The sequence below is a fragment of the Microcaecilia unicolor genome, chromosome 5, assembly GCF_901765095.1.
Source record: "Microcaecilia unicolor chromosome 5, aMicUni1.1, whole genome shotgun sequence".
Taxonomy (NCBI): Eukaryota; Metazoa; Chordata; class Amphibia; order Gymnophiona; family Siphonopidae; genus Microcaecilia; species Microcaecilia unicolor.
In genome coordinates, this window is record NC_044035.1 from 77,132,609 (window position 1) to 77,149,672 (window position 17,064).

General features: G+C 46.6%; 1 protein-coding gene across 1 annotated transcript in view; it reads left to right on the plus strand.

The window, feature by feature from the left end:
• The window catches only part of BTAF1 (B-TFIID TATA-box binding protein associated factor 1), a 620,170-nt gene that overhangs the window by 125,582 nt on the left and 477,524 nt on the right, over positions 1-17,064 (plus strand). Inside the window, 1 exon segment of the mRNA XM_030204965.1 lies at positions 2,735-2,868. Within this exon segment, the coding sequence (XP_030060825.1) occupies positions 2,735-2,868 (134 nt within the window).

The window sequence follows — 17,064 nt, forward strand, 5'->3', positions numbered from 1 at the left end:
TGTCCTCGGAGAAAGTGAATGATACATACCTGTAGCAGGTGTTCTCCGAGGACAGCAGGCTGATTGTTCTCACCTACCCTCCCTCCTCCCCTTTGGAGTTGCGTTTCATCATTTTTGCTTGTCATTCAACTGAGCGGGAACAGTCACGCACGGGCGGGAGGACGGCCGCGCATGCGCGGTGGGCGTGCCCTGCGTGCGGGACCGCCTGCGAAGTTTTGTTCCGGTTGGTGGGGGCTGCCGTGGACGTCAACCCCAGTCATGAGAACAATCAGCCTGCTGTCCTCGGAGAACACCTGCTACGGGTATGTATCATTCACTATCTTGGAATCCCTATGGATTGAAATTCCATGTGTAAAAGGAAAAAGGATAGTGATAGGAGTGTACTACCATACACCTGTCCAGGATGAACAGACGGATGTAGAAATGTTATTGGAAATTAGGGAGGCTAACAAACTAGGCAACACAATAATAATGGGTGATTTCAATTACCCAGATATTGACTGGGTAAATGTAACAGGGCATGGAGCAAGTAAAATTTCTTGACAAAATCAAGGACAGCTTTATAGAGCAGCTGGTACAGGAGCTGACAAGTGAAGGAAAAATTCTAGCCCTAGTCCTTAATAGAGTGCATGATCTGGTGTGTGAGGTAATGGTGATTGGGCTGCTTGATAACAGTGATCATAACATGATCAGATTTGATTTTGGCTTTGGAGTAAGTATATACAGGAAGTCCAATACGTTAGTTTTTAGCTTTCAAAAAGGAGATTATGATAAAATGTGAAGAACAGTGAAAACAAACTTAGAGGAACAGCTGCGAGGGTAAAAAATTTACTTCAGGCGTGGATGCTGTTCAAGAATACCATCCTGGAAGCCCAGGCGAAATATATTCCGTGTATTAAAAATAGAGGGAGGAAGACCAAATGACAGCTAGCTCGGTTAAAAAGTGAGGTGAAGGAAGCTATTACAGTTTAAAAAAAAATCCTTCAGAAAATGGAAGAAGGAACTGACTGAAAATAATAAGAAACCGCATAAGGAATGTCAAGTCAAATGCAAAGCGCTGATTAGGAAGGCAAAGAGGGACTTTGGGAAAAAAAAGATTGTGTTGGAGGCAAAAATGCATACTGTAAACTTTTTTAGGTATATTAAAAGCAAGAAGCCATCAAAAGAATCGGTTGGACCGCTAGATGACTGAGGGGTAAAAGGGGAAATCAGGGAAGACAAAGCCATAGTGGAGAGATTAAATGAATTCTTTGCTTCGGTCTTCACCAAGGAAGATTTGGGAGAGATACCCTTGCCAGAAATGGTATTCAAAGCTGACGAGTTGGAGAAACTGAATGAAATCTCAATAAACCTGGAGGATGTAATGGGGCAATTTGACAAATTGAAGTGTAGCAAATGTTGGCACTGGAGGCAGGCTATTAACAAAATCCTGTGCCTCTTGGAGGACCTCAAAAGTCTTCCACTTTCCCTTTATATAGACCTTGAGGACTGCAGGATACAAAAATTGAAAGCACAGTTTCCTTTGAAATTGCTGCAGACTCGATTAAAGCGGTGGCGCGGCTCCAGCTGCGCTAGGGAGTAATCTTGAAACAATAAAACTTGCTCACTATCATATTGCATCTGCTCCTTATTGCACTTATATGTCTGGAATAATTCAGTTTTGTGGGCATAATTAAGGATTTGCGCCACCACTGCATGCAGGTGAACCATGCCCTCCTGTTTGCGGCCCATGTGATGGGCCCTTTTCAGACATAGTTGTCCTTTGCTGATTGTCAAAGGGAGCCACTCCGACAGCCATCGCTCCAGACAGCGTGGCAGGGTGTTTTCTGGAATAGACTCAGGTATTCCGATTAAACGAATGTTATTTAAACGAATGTTATTCCTCCTTGATCTATTTTCTAGATTATCCAGTTTAAGTGCTTGATCCCTCAGCTGCTCCTGCAGTTGGGAATATGTGGCTGGTGCCGCATCCTCCAGATCAGAGAGCTGCTATTGAGTCTCTCAAACGGTGTGGGGACTCCGCTAACAAGGTTTCAAACTCTTACAGTTGCCCGGAGAGTGTTGTTGTTTGGGGTTGCAACACCCGGGAAATTGCTTCTGTTCCAGTTCTGCTTCTGTGAACTGAGGTGCCACAGGCTTGAATGCCATCACCATTTTGTCCTCCGAGCTATGGAGCTTTTCTTTCTCCATGTTGAGTTTAGTGGACATTCTAGCTGCAGGTACTTGTCCATAAAGAGATTATGGGTGGTGTATCACTCTTGAGCTCAGTCTCCCGGTTCAAAAAGATGCATTAAAAAGGATTAGTATTAAGGAGTCTCTGGAGCACAGCAGAGTCTGGTCTGCTCCGCTTATGGTATCATGTGATCTCTTGGAAACCCCTTAAAAATTCATGTAAAACATACTTTATGCATAAAAAACAGTCATAGGTTATCAATTTAAAATACAGTATTGTTAACACTAACCAGCATTGTGCGAAGCCAGAAAACAGGAGGAGAACCTGTGCTCTTAACAGCAACATAACATCACTGGGGGGGTCTGTCAGATATGCCGGATGGTCGAATTAGCAAAGGTCAGATAATTGAGACTGTACTGTAATTTGTTTTTTAAAAATTTCATGTCGTTTGCTTTATTTGCTTATTGTGTGCGAAGGCCAGCTATATGTGGGGGAGGGGGAGGAATTTTAATTTCAGTTCTGTTTTCAGATCTCTATTAAATGGAATGGTCCTAATCTTAGATTCTTCAGGCAGCTGAGTTTCTAGACACTGAATTTCGACCTGGTATGAGTAGCAGGCAGAAGAATAAAGCAAAACGAATGGCTAAGTTAATTGCCAAGCAGAAATCTCGAGATGCAGTGGAAAATGAGAAGAGGTAACTGTCTTTTATTACTTTTGTTTACAAATGGGTAACTTTTGAAAGGAAAATGAAGACCATCAGATTCTACATTTTTAATGGCACTTTGTGGTTTGAACAGAATTCCCATTGGTGCCACTTTAAAGGTTGACTGCAATTCCTGTTTTGGTGTACAATATTATTTAGGCTTTCAGTTTTCTTTATGTACAGGCGCACTTGAGATTGGTAACTCGTATTATGAGCTGCAAGAAGCAAAACTGCGATGCAGTGGTGAATTGAAATTATGTGCACAGGCTGGGACTTCAAATTAAATCTTTACTAACAATTTGCAGAACAGTTTATGAATGGATTATAAATCTTCCAGTGGAATGAAGATGGGACTATGAATGTTGTGCTGGACCATTCATTCTGTTTAAATGTTCGAATTTTTATCAACATAGTGAATACTGGAAGAAACATAATATAAATATTTGAACATAAGTACCCTGATCTGGAGCCTTAGAGAGAGATGCTGAGTGTGTGTGGAATGAATGAAGTAGAGTGAGTAGTGAGGAGAATATTAGGTTTTATATCGTTGTGCATATTTTGCAGGTGGTATAAAGCAGTTTTTAATAAAGCATATTTAATATATTTAAGTGTTGATAGTGGTTACTAATAGTATACGATTACTTTGCTATAACTAGATTGAAATCAATATACAAATTTTTGTTTTAATATACATGAAATCGATTTGTATGCATACTGCTTCTGTTGTACGCAGATCAATCTTATGCATATTAGGGATATTTTGATCTATTTGTGGTCTTCAAAGACTGAACTTGTGCACCCATCTCATATGAACCGTGAAGGATAAATTATCACCAGGATAATGACCTGTATTCCTGCAGTCTTATGCATTTGAGCATTGTTTAACAGATGCATTTATATTGAGAATGTTCACAAGATAAAAAGATTAAAGGATTGTCAGCTTTATAAAGTAATTCCCTGTCCATTGCTCTGGATTTATTTGTTCTTGATTGGCAAGCAGGATTGAATTGTGCATACAAGAGGGTGATGTCATTACACAGTTCCAGAGCAAAACAGTTCTCTCAGAGCTTCTCAGTTTTTGTGTTCTGTGCTGAACTGTTGTGAAGAAAAAGCTGTCCTGAAATTTTTGAAGGAGGTGGTGCAGAATCCTCTACTGCTATGTTTACAGCCCATAAATTTGTTCATGTAAACATATATTCTGTGTAGAATTCAGTATAAAATGTTTATTTCTTGTACATGAAGCACTTTTTTTTTAGTACTTCTTCGTACCTTAATTCGTAGTTCCACCGACCTCAATTACTTCCATGCTCATCCTCACTAAAGGTTGTTCCTTTGCTTATGAAACTCATATTTAATATGTTACCTCACAGGATTCTGTCTTCTGGTGTGTATTGCCTACTCCCTGGAGCTTGCTTGCAGTGGATAATTGCCACAAACCATCCCACATGAAATGTAAAACTTTTTTTTTTTTTTTTTTTAACCTGCCTGTCTACACGTGCTTTCCCTGATATGGTTTCTTGACAATTTTTTATTTTGATATTTTGCCTATTTTTACCTCCCTCTCCTTATGTGTATTATTATTCGGTGTCTAATTGTTACGTCCCTCACCTGGTGCCAGGCCTGTGCGGCCGATTCGCCTGCGAGTTGTGGCCCGGCGAAGATAGCCAGCCATCTTGGTGTTGGTTAGCTTCAGGAAGGAAGGAGGGTCTGTTTCTGTTTCCTATTTCTGGCAACCGTCATCTGGGTTGGATCAATGGCCGCAGCCATCTTGGATAGATCAGGTCCTGGGAAGCCATCTTGGAATAACGAGGTCAGGAAGGAAGCCCATATTTGGACGTAGGCACCTCTGTTGATGGGGGCAGCCATCTTGAATCAGCTGCACATGCTTGAGCCTAATTCCTCCACTACTTAAGGCCCTGTCTTCAGTCCTTCGTTGCTGCGGCCTCAATTGTCTCAGAGGTCCATGCCAGAGTTCACCGGCTTTCCTCAGTTCCTGAATTCCTGTGTACCAGACCTCGGCTTGTTTTCCTGACCACGATTGTTTGCTGCCTGCCTAGACCTTGGACTGGTTTGACTATTCTTTGCCCTACAGATTACTTGGCTATTGGACTGTGTCTGCTTGCCCGTCAGCCTGGTCAGCGGCTGTGCAACCCCGCCGGTTCCAGAAGTCCTGGTGGCCACCTGCAGCTGGGAGCTCAATTCTTGGTGAACGGTGGTAGCTTCCCAGGTGAAGCTACTACTACTACTACTTAACATTTCTAAAGCGCTACTAGGGTTACGCAGCGCTGTACAATTTTAACATGGAAGGACAGTCCCTGCTCAGGGAGCTTACAATCTAAAAGACAGGTGTACAATCTAAAACAAGTGTACAATCTAAAAGACAGGTGTAAATCTAGAGACAAGTATACAATCTAAAAGACAAGTGTAGAGTCGATCTGATAGGGCTTACTATATTTCTCGAAGGTTAGGTGCCGAAAGCAGCATTGAAGAGGTGAGTTTTAAACAGAGATTTGAAGATGGGTAGGGAGGGGGCTTGGCGTAGGGGTTGAGGAAGATTGTTCCAGGCATAGGGTTAGGCAAGGCAGAATGAGCGGAGCCCAGGGGTTGTCTGCCTGACCGAGTGCGGTGTCACTCCATCTCTGCCGTGCTCACTACTACCGGGTCATAACACTAATGCATAAATATTATTGTCCTACTGCTCATTACCCTTCCATCTGTGACTAAGTGTTACTGGATTTTAAATGTCTGTTGGTATGTTTTAATGTCAAGTTGGTATATTTTAATGTCAAGTTGATATTTTGTGTTACTTAGAGGCATATTTTCAAAGCACTTAGCCTTCCAAGTTCCATAAAAACCTATGGAACTTTGGAAGGCTAAGTGCTTTGAAAATATGCCTCTTAGTCATTTCCAGGTAAGTCACTGACATCTGGAAAACAAAATAATCTGGCTCGACAAAATCTTCAACCTCACAGACAGTCATTTATGGCTTTCAAAAAACTAAAATAAATCTCCAGTGCTGGGGAACTCCTCAGCAGCAAGAACACAGAAGTACATAAGAATAGCCATACTGGGTCAGACCAATAGTCTATCTAGCCCAGTATCCTGCTGCCCAACATTGGCCAATTCAGGTCACAAATACCTGACAGAATCCCAAATAGTAGCAAGATTCATGCTGCTGATCCCAGGGACAGGCAGTGGCTTCCCCCGTATCGATCTCAATAGCAGACTATGGACTTTTCCTCCAGGAACAAGTCCAAACCTATTTTAAACCCAGATACACTAACTGCTGATACCACATCCTCTGGCAATGAGTTCCAGAGCTTAACTATTCGTTGAGTGAAAAACAATTTCCTCCTGTTTTTTTTTTTTTTTTTTTAAATTGAAAGAAGCCTTTATTCAAAAATTTAGGAGCAATGGCAAAATGCAAACAAATAGGTATCACTTGTGACAGTAAGAAGATTCGCTAACAACAAAAGTCAACTAGGAAGCACCAGCAGTGAACAAGAATAAGCTCCCACAACAAGTGAAACAAGTAATTATAAACTTCAGTTTTTATAAGATTTTAGTACAGTGAACCCCTACCCCACCCAACCAACAGAAAAAAATATATATATAAGACTAGTAAATAAAGCAAACACAAAGAAGGAAAGAAAAACCCCCTCCCTTCCCCCTCCATCTGTCCTAAACCTCAACATGAGCAGTTGGAAATAAAAGGGAGCCAAACAGCTTCCCATTTAGATGTCGTTTTACAACGCTTTGCCCAGAGCCGCTCCATTTCGCATATATACCATAGTTTGTTAAGCCACTTAACAATTGAAGGCACCTGAGAGGTCTTCCATGAGGTGGCCAAAATAACCCTGGCCGCCAACATAGCTTGTCGAACCAATAAAGATTGTGAGGTAGTTAAGCCAGGTGGTTTCTTAGAAAAGAGAAAAAATTCAGGAGCCCATGGTACCCTCCTGTCCACACCCTCTCCAACACAAAGAAGATACCTGTGGAAACATATGATGGAGGCGAACAGGAGTTAGGTACCATCTATATAAAAGACCTTTAAAGCATTTTCTTTAAAGGGTATGGAGATTGAAACCCTGGACAAAGCACATTCCATTTGTGTCCAATCATTATCACTAGAAGTCACCCCCAACTCCTGATGCCAGCGCACTCGATACTCAACAGGGGCCCGAACCTTCTGACGCTGAAAAGAATACAGACAAGTGATCAACCCCCTCGTCCCTTTAGAATCCTCACACAAGTCAGCCAAAAAATCTTCACGCGAGACTTTTGCCCTATTCTCCCTGGTAGAAAGAAAATGCCTAACTTGGGTATAAGCGAAAACATCTTTAGGGGAAATCGTGTAAGTTTGTCAAACTTTGAAAAGGAATAAAATTACCTTCATCAAAAAATTGGCCCCAGGACTCTAGGCCCACCTCTTGCCACCGTGAAAAGACCCCGGATTTAAGGCCCAGAGGAAAGAGAGGGTTGTGAGTTATTGGAGAAAGCTTAGATAGTATCAAGTCTTGCTTAACAAACAATAGTAAAATGTAGTCAATATGGAAGGACAAATCCCCTTTCCCAAAAATCTATACTTCCGAGGAAGCCAGATCAACAAACGCAGCTGAGTCGCATCAACCGAAGCCTGTTCCAAGCCAATCCATCTTTTATGGGAAAGTGCATGGTACCACTCAATGGCCACCCGCGCTTGAGCTGCTTTATAATACCAGAGTATATTCGGAACACCAAGCCTTCCCTCCTTTGGGTCCCTATATAACAACTTTTTGGAAAGGCGTGGCTTCTTATTGGCCCAAATAAAGCGTAGGAGACTATTCTGAATGCCCAAAAGAAAGGAGCGAGACAGATGTAAGGGAAGGACCTGGAAAAGATACATAAATCGGGGCAATATATTCATTTTCATTGTAGCAATCCGTCCAAACCACGATAACTCCATAGGACCCCATGCCTCCAGATCTTTATACAGAGCTTTCAAAAGGGAAGGGCAATTCGCTGTAAATAGTTCTGAGAATTTACCAGTAAGTATAATCCCTAAGTATTTAATGACACGAGTCACCCAACGAAATGGAAAGGATTCTTGCAGGGACATTAAAGTCAAGTGAGGAATACCCACTGCCATAGCTTCGGATTTAGACATATTTAATTTAAAACCAGACACAGATGAGTAAACATCTAAAAGCTTAGTCAAGTTAGGCACAGAAATCAAAGGTTTTGTTAACGAGAGCAGTATGTCGTGAGCAAACAGAGCCAACTTAAATTCCTGACCCTCAACCAGAAGCCCCGAAATATTAGGGTTAACACGAATAGCATTCGCAAGCGGCTCCATGACCAGAGCAAATAACATAGGTGAGAGAGGACAACCCTGCCTAGTCCCCTTAGCCAGGGGGAACATAGGAGAGTTACCCCCGTTAATACGAACACAAGCCTTGGGAGAGTTATAAAGAGCGTGTGTCCAACCTATAAATCCCAGCCCAATCCCCATCTTCGCCATAACCCTGATCATAAAAGGCCAATGAACACAATCAAAGGTCTTCTCAACGTCCAAACTCAAAAGACATAAAGGGGTCTTTTGATGTATTTGCTATATGTAACAAGTTGATCATTCGGCGAACATTATCTTTAGCTTGTCTATGAGGAATAAATCCAACCTGGTCAGGGTGAACCAGAACCGGAAGAACTTTAGCCAAATGATTCACTAGGACCCTAGGTACAATTTTGACATCAGTGTTAAGAATGGAAATGGGGCGATAGGAGGCACACTCCACCTTATCCTTACCCGGCTTTGGTATTACAGCTATCCAAGCTTCCATCATAGTTGGAGGAAGAACCTCTACTTCCTATACCACCAGTAAGGATCTCAGCCAAAAAAGGTGCCAATTCACCCCTGAACACTTTATAAAAATCATTCGGCAGGCCGTCTAATCTGGGAGCCTTTACGGCTAGTAAATCTTTGATAACTGCAACAGTTTCTTCCACCTGAATGTTACCATCCAGCACTGAACGTTGCTCATCAGACAATGCAGGAAGGTTTTGGGAAGAAAGAAAGGCCTCTATAGCGTCTGTCAAGTATAGAGATTCGTAAAAAGACTGAAAACGCTTACGGATCACAGAAGACTGAGTCAGCACCTTATTCTTACCATGTCCAACCCGCAAAATGGTACGGTCGAGCTGTTGCTTCCGCAATTGAAGGGCTAACGAACGACCTAGTTTATTCTGGTTAAAGTACTGGTGTAGTTGATGCTGTCCCTGAACAAAGTTTAATTGCTCTGAATAGATATCTAATTGAAGACGAAGAGCTTGGATCTTCTGCAAGACAGATACCAAATGCGAGGCTTTATGTTGTCTCCAAGGAAGATAACTGCGACAAGCACATATTCACTTATTTCTGCCGGGCCCTAGCCTGGATACTAGCTTGTTGTAAGAAAAATCCCCTCGTTACAGCCTTCAAGGCATCCCAAATAATCCTCATTGGAGGACGGAATTCAGGTTGATATCAAGGTATTCCTTTAAAGGGGTGCGATATGCCGCCAACAGCTTCTCATCTCTTAATAAAGAAACATTAAGAGTCCACCTAGTATCCTTATCCACCTCACAAAGGGAAGAGAGATGAAGCCAAACTGGAGAATGATCCAAAATAGTAATAGATCCAATACCGGAAGTGTTATCACCCTGGACCAAGGCTATATCAAGTAGAAGAAGATCAGTACGAGAATACAAATCGTGAGAGTGAGAATAAAAAGAATAATCTCTTTCTCTGGGATGTTGTAGACGCCACACATCACACACAGCCAAGGTGCGAGCTAGTGCAGCTAAGGCCTTAGAGATTTTAACGTCATTCTTGGAGATGGGACCAGACTTATCCATATCAGGAACAAACGTAGCGTTGAAGTCACCTCCTAGTACAATCTTATCAAAAGGATCAGTTTGTACCATCTTTCCAAGATTAGAGTAGAATTCAACCTGAGAATCATTAGGAGCATACATGGCTACCAGCGAAAAATCCAAATTATTCAAAGACACATGTAAAATCAAAAGCCGACACCTAGGGTCACGCCTAATTTTCCTTACTTGAACCTGTAGAGAGGAATGAAGCAAGATTGCAACCCCCCGCTTCTTCGAGGGTACTGACGATGAGTGAGAAACTTTTCATGATCCCGCTTCAAGTGGGTCTCCTGCAAGAATACCACCTGAGGAGTGTGTAACAGTAAATCCTTAAATAGCTTTTGACACTTTTGAGGAGAGTTTAGCCCCTTAACATTATAGGTCAAAAACTTAAGATCAAATTCATTCATAACACAGATGACACACTGCAAGGCACCAACAAAGTGCAAATCTTCCGCTCCGTCCAGTATCAGTCGAGGGAAGGAATATGAAAAGGCCCATGTTGAAGGAGAAAGAGAAGGAAAAAAAAACACCCCAAGACACAACTCCAACCCCCCTTTCCCCCCCCCCCATCCAATCAAAACTCCGTACAGTACCCAAACTTCCACCATCCCTTCCCCCATTCCCAACCATCCCAAACCCCTAGGTAGGGACTGAAAAGCCCCCCAACTTAGGTACCTTGGAGAAAGAAACCCACCGACCTGATAACCAACCACGCCCTCACTCCCCTACCTCCCCGACGATCTTCACCTGACCCCCAGAGAATGTTAAGGCAAACATAAAATAGATATGTTACACTCCATTAACACATAAATCAGAATCAAAGCACCATAAAAGTCTAATAGGAATACAGCCTGTCCCTTCAAGTGGATTTCGAGGGGGTCTTAGATTTATTAGAGACCCTCTTCCATTGCTGGAGTTTAGCCCTAGCTGCAGGAGCAATATCCACCGGAGGATATTCAGCGGTCACCAGGCCATTATCATGTAAAACCTTCCAAATTTCCGATAGAAGACTGAGCCGATGCAGCCTTCCCCCCATGGTGAAGCATAGGCCAAAGGGAAAGGCCCATCGGTATGGGATCTTATTCGCAATCAAGATTTCTAAAGCTGGTTTCATCCCCCAACGCTTAGCCAGAGTCAATTGAGACAAATCCTGAAATACTTTCACCTGAGCATCATTGTAATCCACATATGTGACCTGCCAGGCTCTCTGCATCACTTGTTCCTTGATTGCATAAGATGAGAAATAAGCTACAATGTCCCTGGGTTTATCATCAGTTCTCTTCCCCAAGGCTCTGTGAACTCTCTCCACAGCAGAGACCTTGGACCCCAGCAGCTTCCCACAGAGTAGTTGTACCACCATTACTGCATCCTCTTTGACACCAGTTTCAGGAACTCCGCGGAACCGGAGGTTGTTTCTTCTCCCCCAGTTCTCCTGATCGTCAACCTTGTTTTGCAGCTTATCCAGGTAGTCAAAGAGCTTAGAAATCTTAGAAACCGCACCATACAATTGTTCAGTTTGGTCGTCGGCACAGGCCTCGAGATCCTCCACGCACCCCCCCCCCCCCCCCAGCTCCCGAAGGTCCACATTCAGAACATCCATTCAATCTAAAATCTCCTCTTTAGAGGATTTAATCTCCTCTCTAATTACCTTCAGGCATTTTGCAAGCTCTTTTGGAATGCCCCGTTTCACCGAAGCAGTGCCTCCCTCAGCCGTGGACAAAGCGGAATCTGAGTCAGAGTGGGAGGCGCGGGCTGCGACGAGCACGTGGCGATTTGCAGCCTTACCAGCCTGCCGCGCTGACTGCCGTTCACTCTCCTTCCACGCCTGAGACATCTTTCCTGGCCGGACAGAAGCGGTCTCCGTAAAATCAGCCCTAAGCTGAAACAGCTGGTAAGGGTCGGGGAGATGATGAAGTGCACTTTAACCCGATTTTAAAGCAGGGACGCGATGAAGCTCTGAACTTAGGCCACCATCAGCATTCGTGACGTCACTTCCTCGTCCTTCCTCCTGCTTGTTTTAAAAGCAGTTCTCTCAAAAGAGGAAGAAAGAGATAATATAAATATAACTTCACTCAACTCTTTCTATAAAAGAACTAGCAAGACTTATAAACCTCTTGGATACACTGGAGTACAAAAAACTAATCGGGGAAAAAGCCTTAGAACCCTTCCTCCACTTATTTATAGAAGAGCATATGGTAGGAATATCTCGGGTGCATTGACTTTCTTGGCATAAAAAAAAAACCCTTGAGAATTCAACTGTTAAAACTACAATGAAATCAGTTTTCATGGATTGAAATATAAGTGGCATTATAAATAAAGTTCAAATGTGACTTAAGTTGAACATGTCATCCAATTCAGCACACACTGACTGTGGCCAAAGTTTTGCTATTCAGGCTGTTTCAAGGTGCATATAATGTGTCTCTAAAAAATAAAAAAGTTTTATTCCATATCATCAAGCTGATCAATCCATAGACTGGTGGGTTGTGTCCATCTACCAGCAGGTGGAGATAGAGAGCAAACTTTTGCCTCCCTATATGTGGTCATGTGCTGCCGGAAACTCCCCAGTATGTTCTCTATCTCAGCAGGTGGTGGTCACACACAGCAGCAGCTCTGGCTAGGCCTCCAAGCCTAATTTTTAGGTTTTGTTGAGTGCCTGGGGTTGAGGGCTCTTTTGAGCAAGTGCAAACCTGGTGGTGCCAGGTCCCTCCTTTTCTCCCCCCTCCCGCTGGCTCCGTTAAAAAAAAAAAAAAGTTTTGAACGTCCTTAAAGGCGTTTATTTCGACGTTTATTTAAGCGTCTATTGCAGCTACTCACTGGGACACCAGGTCGTTACAACTCGGAGCGGACAGCAGGTAATTTTTACCTTTTTATAGCGGGCAGGGGGTTCCCCGATTCTTCTCCTCGTGGCATATGGCGTCGGAGGGCGAGGGCGCAAAGGGTCGCTCCCCGGGTCGCTTGAGCGCTTCTAGAGGGGATGCGGGGGTCTTAAAGCCTGATTCGCCCTTGTTGGGTGACAGTTTCGTGACCGATGAATGTCCCGGTCCTTCCTCCGGCATGGCGGTTTTTCCCGCCATAAACGCCCATCCCCCGCTCCTCGCCTCCGCCATCTTGGCCGGCCACGCGGCTCGGACGGCTTCTTCTTGGGCCGCCCTTGAGGTTGGAGACATTAATGCCATGAACGCCCTTAATTTGGACGACGGCACAGAAGCGGCTAAAGTTAAGAGCCGTTCTTCCCGCGCGGCTCCTTCGCGGAGTTTCGCGCCGGACGCCATTTTGGATGCGCAGCATGTCTCTCCCCCGCTATTGCGAGCGCCGGTTGAGGGTGCGTCTAGGGCTGTTGCCCAGGCTGCGGAAGTGCACAGTCTGGGGGGTTTCTCCCCCGAGTTTGTTTTGCTGCTGCATCAGGCCTTCCTCATGCACAACGCTGCCCCTGCTCCCTCGTCTGGTAAAGAGGTTGAGGTTCCCAGAGGTAAACGCCCTCGGGTTGATTCCCAGGCCTTGGAGGAATTTGTCTCCACCGATGTAGATGAGGGCAGTGTGTCTGAGGTCTCCCAACGGTCCTTTGCGGATTCCTTGGAGGAGACGGATCCCCGCTCGGATGGAGCGGATGACCCCTCTGCAGCGCGGCTTTTTAGCCCAGAGGATTTGCCCAACCTGTTGTTACAGGCCATGGACACTTTGAAGATTTCCTCTCCGGAGGACGTCTCTCCCTCAGCCCCTGTTGGCTCTGCCATTATGCTGGGGATGAAGCGCCCGCCTAGAACCTTCCACGTGCATGATGCCATGCACACCTTAATTTCGGCTCAATGGGATGTCCCAGAAGCGAGCCTTAAAGTGGCTAGGGCTATGTCCCGCCTCTATCCTTTGGCTGTGAGTGAACGTGAGGCCTATCTGTGGCCTACCGTGGATTCTTTATAATCACTGCGGTGACTAAGAAAACGGCGTTGCCGGTGGGAGGTGGCAAGGCCCTAAAGGACGCCCAAGACAGAAGATTGGAGGCGGCCTTAAGGTCGTCCTTTGAGGCGGCTGCTTTAAGTTTGCAGGCCTCAGTTTGCGGCTCCTATGTGGCCAGGGCGTGCCTGACTATGGTGCAGCGGGCTTCCCCCTCGGATCATTCCTTGAGGGCTGATTGGCCGGCCCTGGAATCGGGCTTAGCCTATTTGGCAGACTTGCTGTATGATGTCTTGAGGGCCTCAGCGAAAGGCATGGCTCAGACAATCTCTGCGCGGCGGTGGCTTTGGCTGAAACATTGGTCTGCTGACCACGCCTCTAAATCCCGCCTGGCTAGGTTGCCTTTTAAAGGCAAGCTGCTCTTTGGGGTCGAGCTGGACAAAATCGTGACCGATCTCGGCACGTCTAAGGGCAAGAAATTACCAGAGGTCAGGGCTCGGGCTAGTACTCGTCCCGGTACCTCCAGAGGACGGTTGCAGGAAGCCCGTCGGTACCGCCCCGGGCAAGTCGGGTTCCTCTGCCCCCTCTTCCTTCAAGAGGAATTTCTCCCCCAAGCAGCATTCCTTTCGCAGAGACCGCCGTCCCGGAGGTGCTCCCTCCGGTCCTCCCCCAGGGTCTCGTACCCAATGACGGGGTCTTGGTCCACGCCCCAGTGCAGATTGGAGGACGGCTGTCCTCGTTTCTGGGCGAGTGGACCACAATAACTTCAGACGCGTGGGTGCTGGAAGTCATCAGAGACGGCTACAAACTAGAGTTCTGCCGACCCTTAAAAGACGGGTTTGTACTCTCTCTCTGCAAGTCTCCGGTCAAAGCTGTGGCAGTGCAGCAGACTTTGGACAATCTGATCCGCCTGGGCGCGGTCGTTCCGGTGCCAGAAAGTCAGCTTGGCAAGGGACGTTACTCCATTTACTTTGTGGTACCAAAGAAAGGAGGTTCTGTCCGGCCTATCCTCGACCTCAAAGGGGTCAATCGGGCCTTGAAAGTGCGGCACTTTCGCATGGAGACTCTCCGCTCTGTTATAGCGGCAGTGAAGGCAGGAGAGTTCCTGGCATCCTTGGACATCAAGGAAGCGTACCTGCATATTCCCATCTGGCCTCCTCTTCAACGCTTTCTGCGTTTTGCAGTCCTGGGACGACACTTCCAGTTCAGAGCCCTCCCTTTCAGGTTGGCTACTGCTCCGCGGACCTTTTCCAAAGTAATGGTGGTCATCGCGGCCTTCCTACGAAAGGAAGGGGTACAAGTCCATCCTTATCTGGACGACTGGTTGATCCGAGCCCCCTCTTATGCAGAGTGCGGCAAAGCTGTGGACCGGGTAGTTGCTCTTTTGAGCTCCCTGGGATGGATCATCAACTGGGAGAAGAGCCAGCTGCGCCCGACTCAGTCCCTGGAGTACCTGGGAGTTCGATTCGACACCCAAGTGGGCAGAGTGTTCCTGCCAGACAATCGGATTGTCAAACTTCAGGCTCAGGTGGACCAGTTCCTAGTAGCCTCTCCCCTTCGGGCTTTGGACTATGTGCAGCTGTTGGGCTCTATGACGGCCACGATGGAAGTTGTGCCCTGGGCCAGGGCTCATATGAGACCACTTCAACACTCTTTGCTGCAGCGCTGGACTCCGATGTCGGAGGATTATGCTGTGCGCCTTCCCTTGGACCCAGCAGTGCGCAAGGCGCTGAGCTGGTGGATGCAGACAGACAAGTTGTCTGCGGGAATGCCTCTGGTGACCCCAGAGTGGATTGTCGTCACGACGGACGCCTCGTTGTCGGGCTGGGGAGCCCACTGCTTGGGAAGGACAGCGCAGGGGCTCTGGTCTCCTGCAGAGGCAAAGTGGTCTATCAACCTCCTGGAACTCAGAGCCATTCGGTTGGCGCTTTTGGAGTTCATCCCGGTACTGGTGTTGAAGCCTGTACGGGTCCTGTCGGACAATGCCACGGCTGTAGCCTATGTCAACCGCCAGGGAGGTACCAAGAGCGCCCCTCTAGCCAAGGAGGCTATGAATCTTTGCCAGTGGGCGGAAGCGAACCTGGAGCAGCTTTCAGCGGCCCACATTGCCGGAGTCATGAATGTCAAGGCGGACTTTCTCAGTCGCCATACCTTGGAGCCCGGAGAGTGGCAGCTATCTGCTCAGGCGTTCTTGGACATCACGAAGCGCTGGGGCCAGCCGAGCCTAGATCTGATGGCGTCATCGGCCAATTGCCAAGTGCCGCGCTTTTTCAGCAGAGGACAGGACCCTCGATCCCTGGGAGTAGATGCTCTTCTCCAACAGTGGCCGACACAAGAGCTTCTCTATGTGTTCCCGCCCTGGCCCATGTTGGGCAGGGTGCTAGACCGGGTGGCAAAGCATCCCGGCAGGGTAATCCTGGTGGGTCCGGATTGGCCCAGGCGTCCCTGGTATGCGGACTTGATCAGGCTCTCAGTCGACGATCCTCTGCGGCTGCCAGTGGAGCAGGGCCTGTTACATCAGGGTCCCGTGGTGATGGAGGATCCCTCCCCCTTTGGTCTTACGGCCTGGCTATTGAGCGGCAGCGTCTGAGGAAGAAGGGCTTCTCAGACAAGGTCATCGCCACTATGCTGAGAGCGAGGAAGCGCTCTACTTCTACTGCTTACGCCAGGGTTTGGCGTATCTTTGCAGCGTGGTGTGAAGCAGGCTCACTTTCTCCCTTCACTGCTCCAATTTCTTCAGTGTTGGCGTTCCTGCAAGAAGGTCTGGAGAAAGGCCTGTCGCTCAGTTCCCTTAAAGTCCAGGTAGCGGCTCTGGCTTGCTTCAGGGGCCGCCTGAAGGGTGCTTCCCTGGCTTCGCAGCCAGATGTGGTGCGCTTTCTCAAGGGAGTTAATCACCTGCGCCCTCCTCTGCACTCAGTGGTGCCTGCGTGGAATCTCAACCTGGTACTAAGAGCATTGCAGAAGCCGCCTTTTGAACCCTTGTCGAGGGCATCTCTGAAAGACCTGACGTTGAAAGCAGTCTTTTTGGTGGCTATCACTTCAGCCAGAAGAGTTTCCGAGCTCCAGGCGCTCTCATGTCGAGAGCCTTTTCTGCAGTTCACTGAGGCAGGAGTGACTATTTGCACAGTGCCTTCCTTCCTGCCCAAGATTGTTTCTCGCTTCCATGTGAATCAGCAGCTCTGTCTCCCTTCCTTTCGTAGGGAGGACTACCCAGAGGAGTACTCTGCTCTTAAATATCTGGATGTGAGACGAGTCATCATCAGATACTTGGAAGTGACCAATGATTTCCGGAAATCGGATCATCTGTTTGTCCTGTTTGCAGGTCCTCGTAAGGGTCTGCAGGCTGCTAAGCCTACAGTGGCAAGATGGGTCAAGGAAGCCATTGCAGCGGCTTATGTGGCC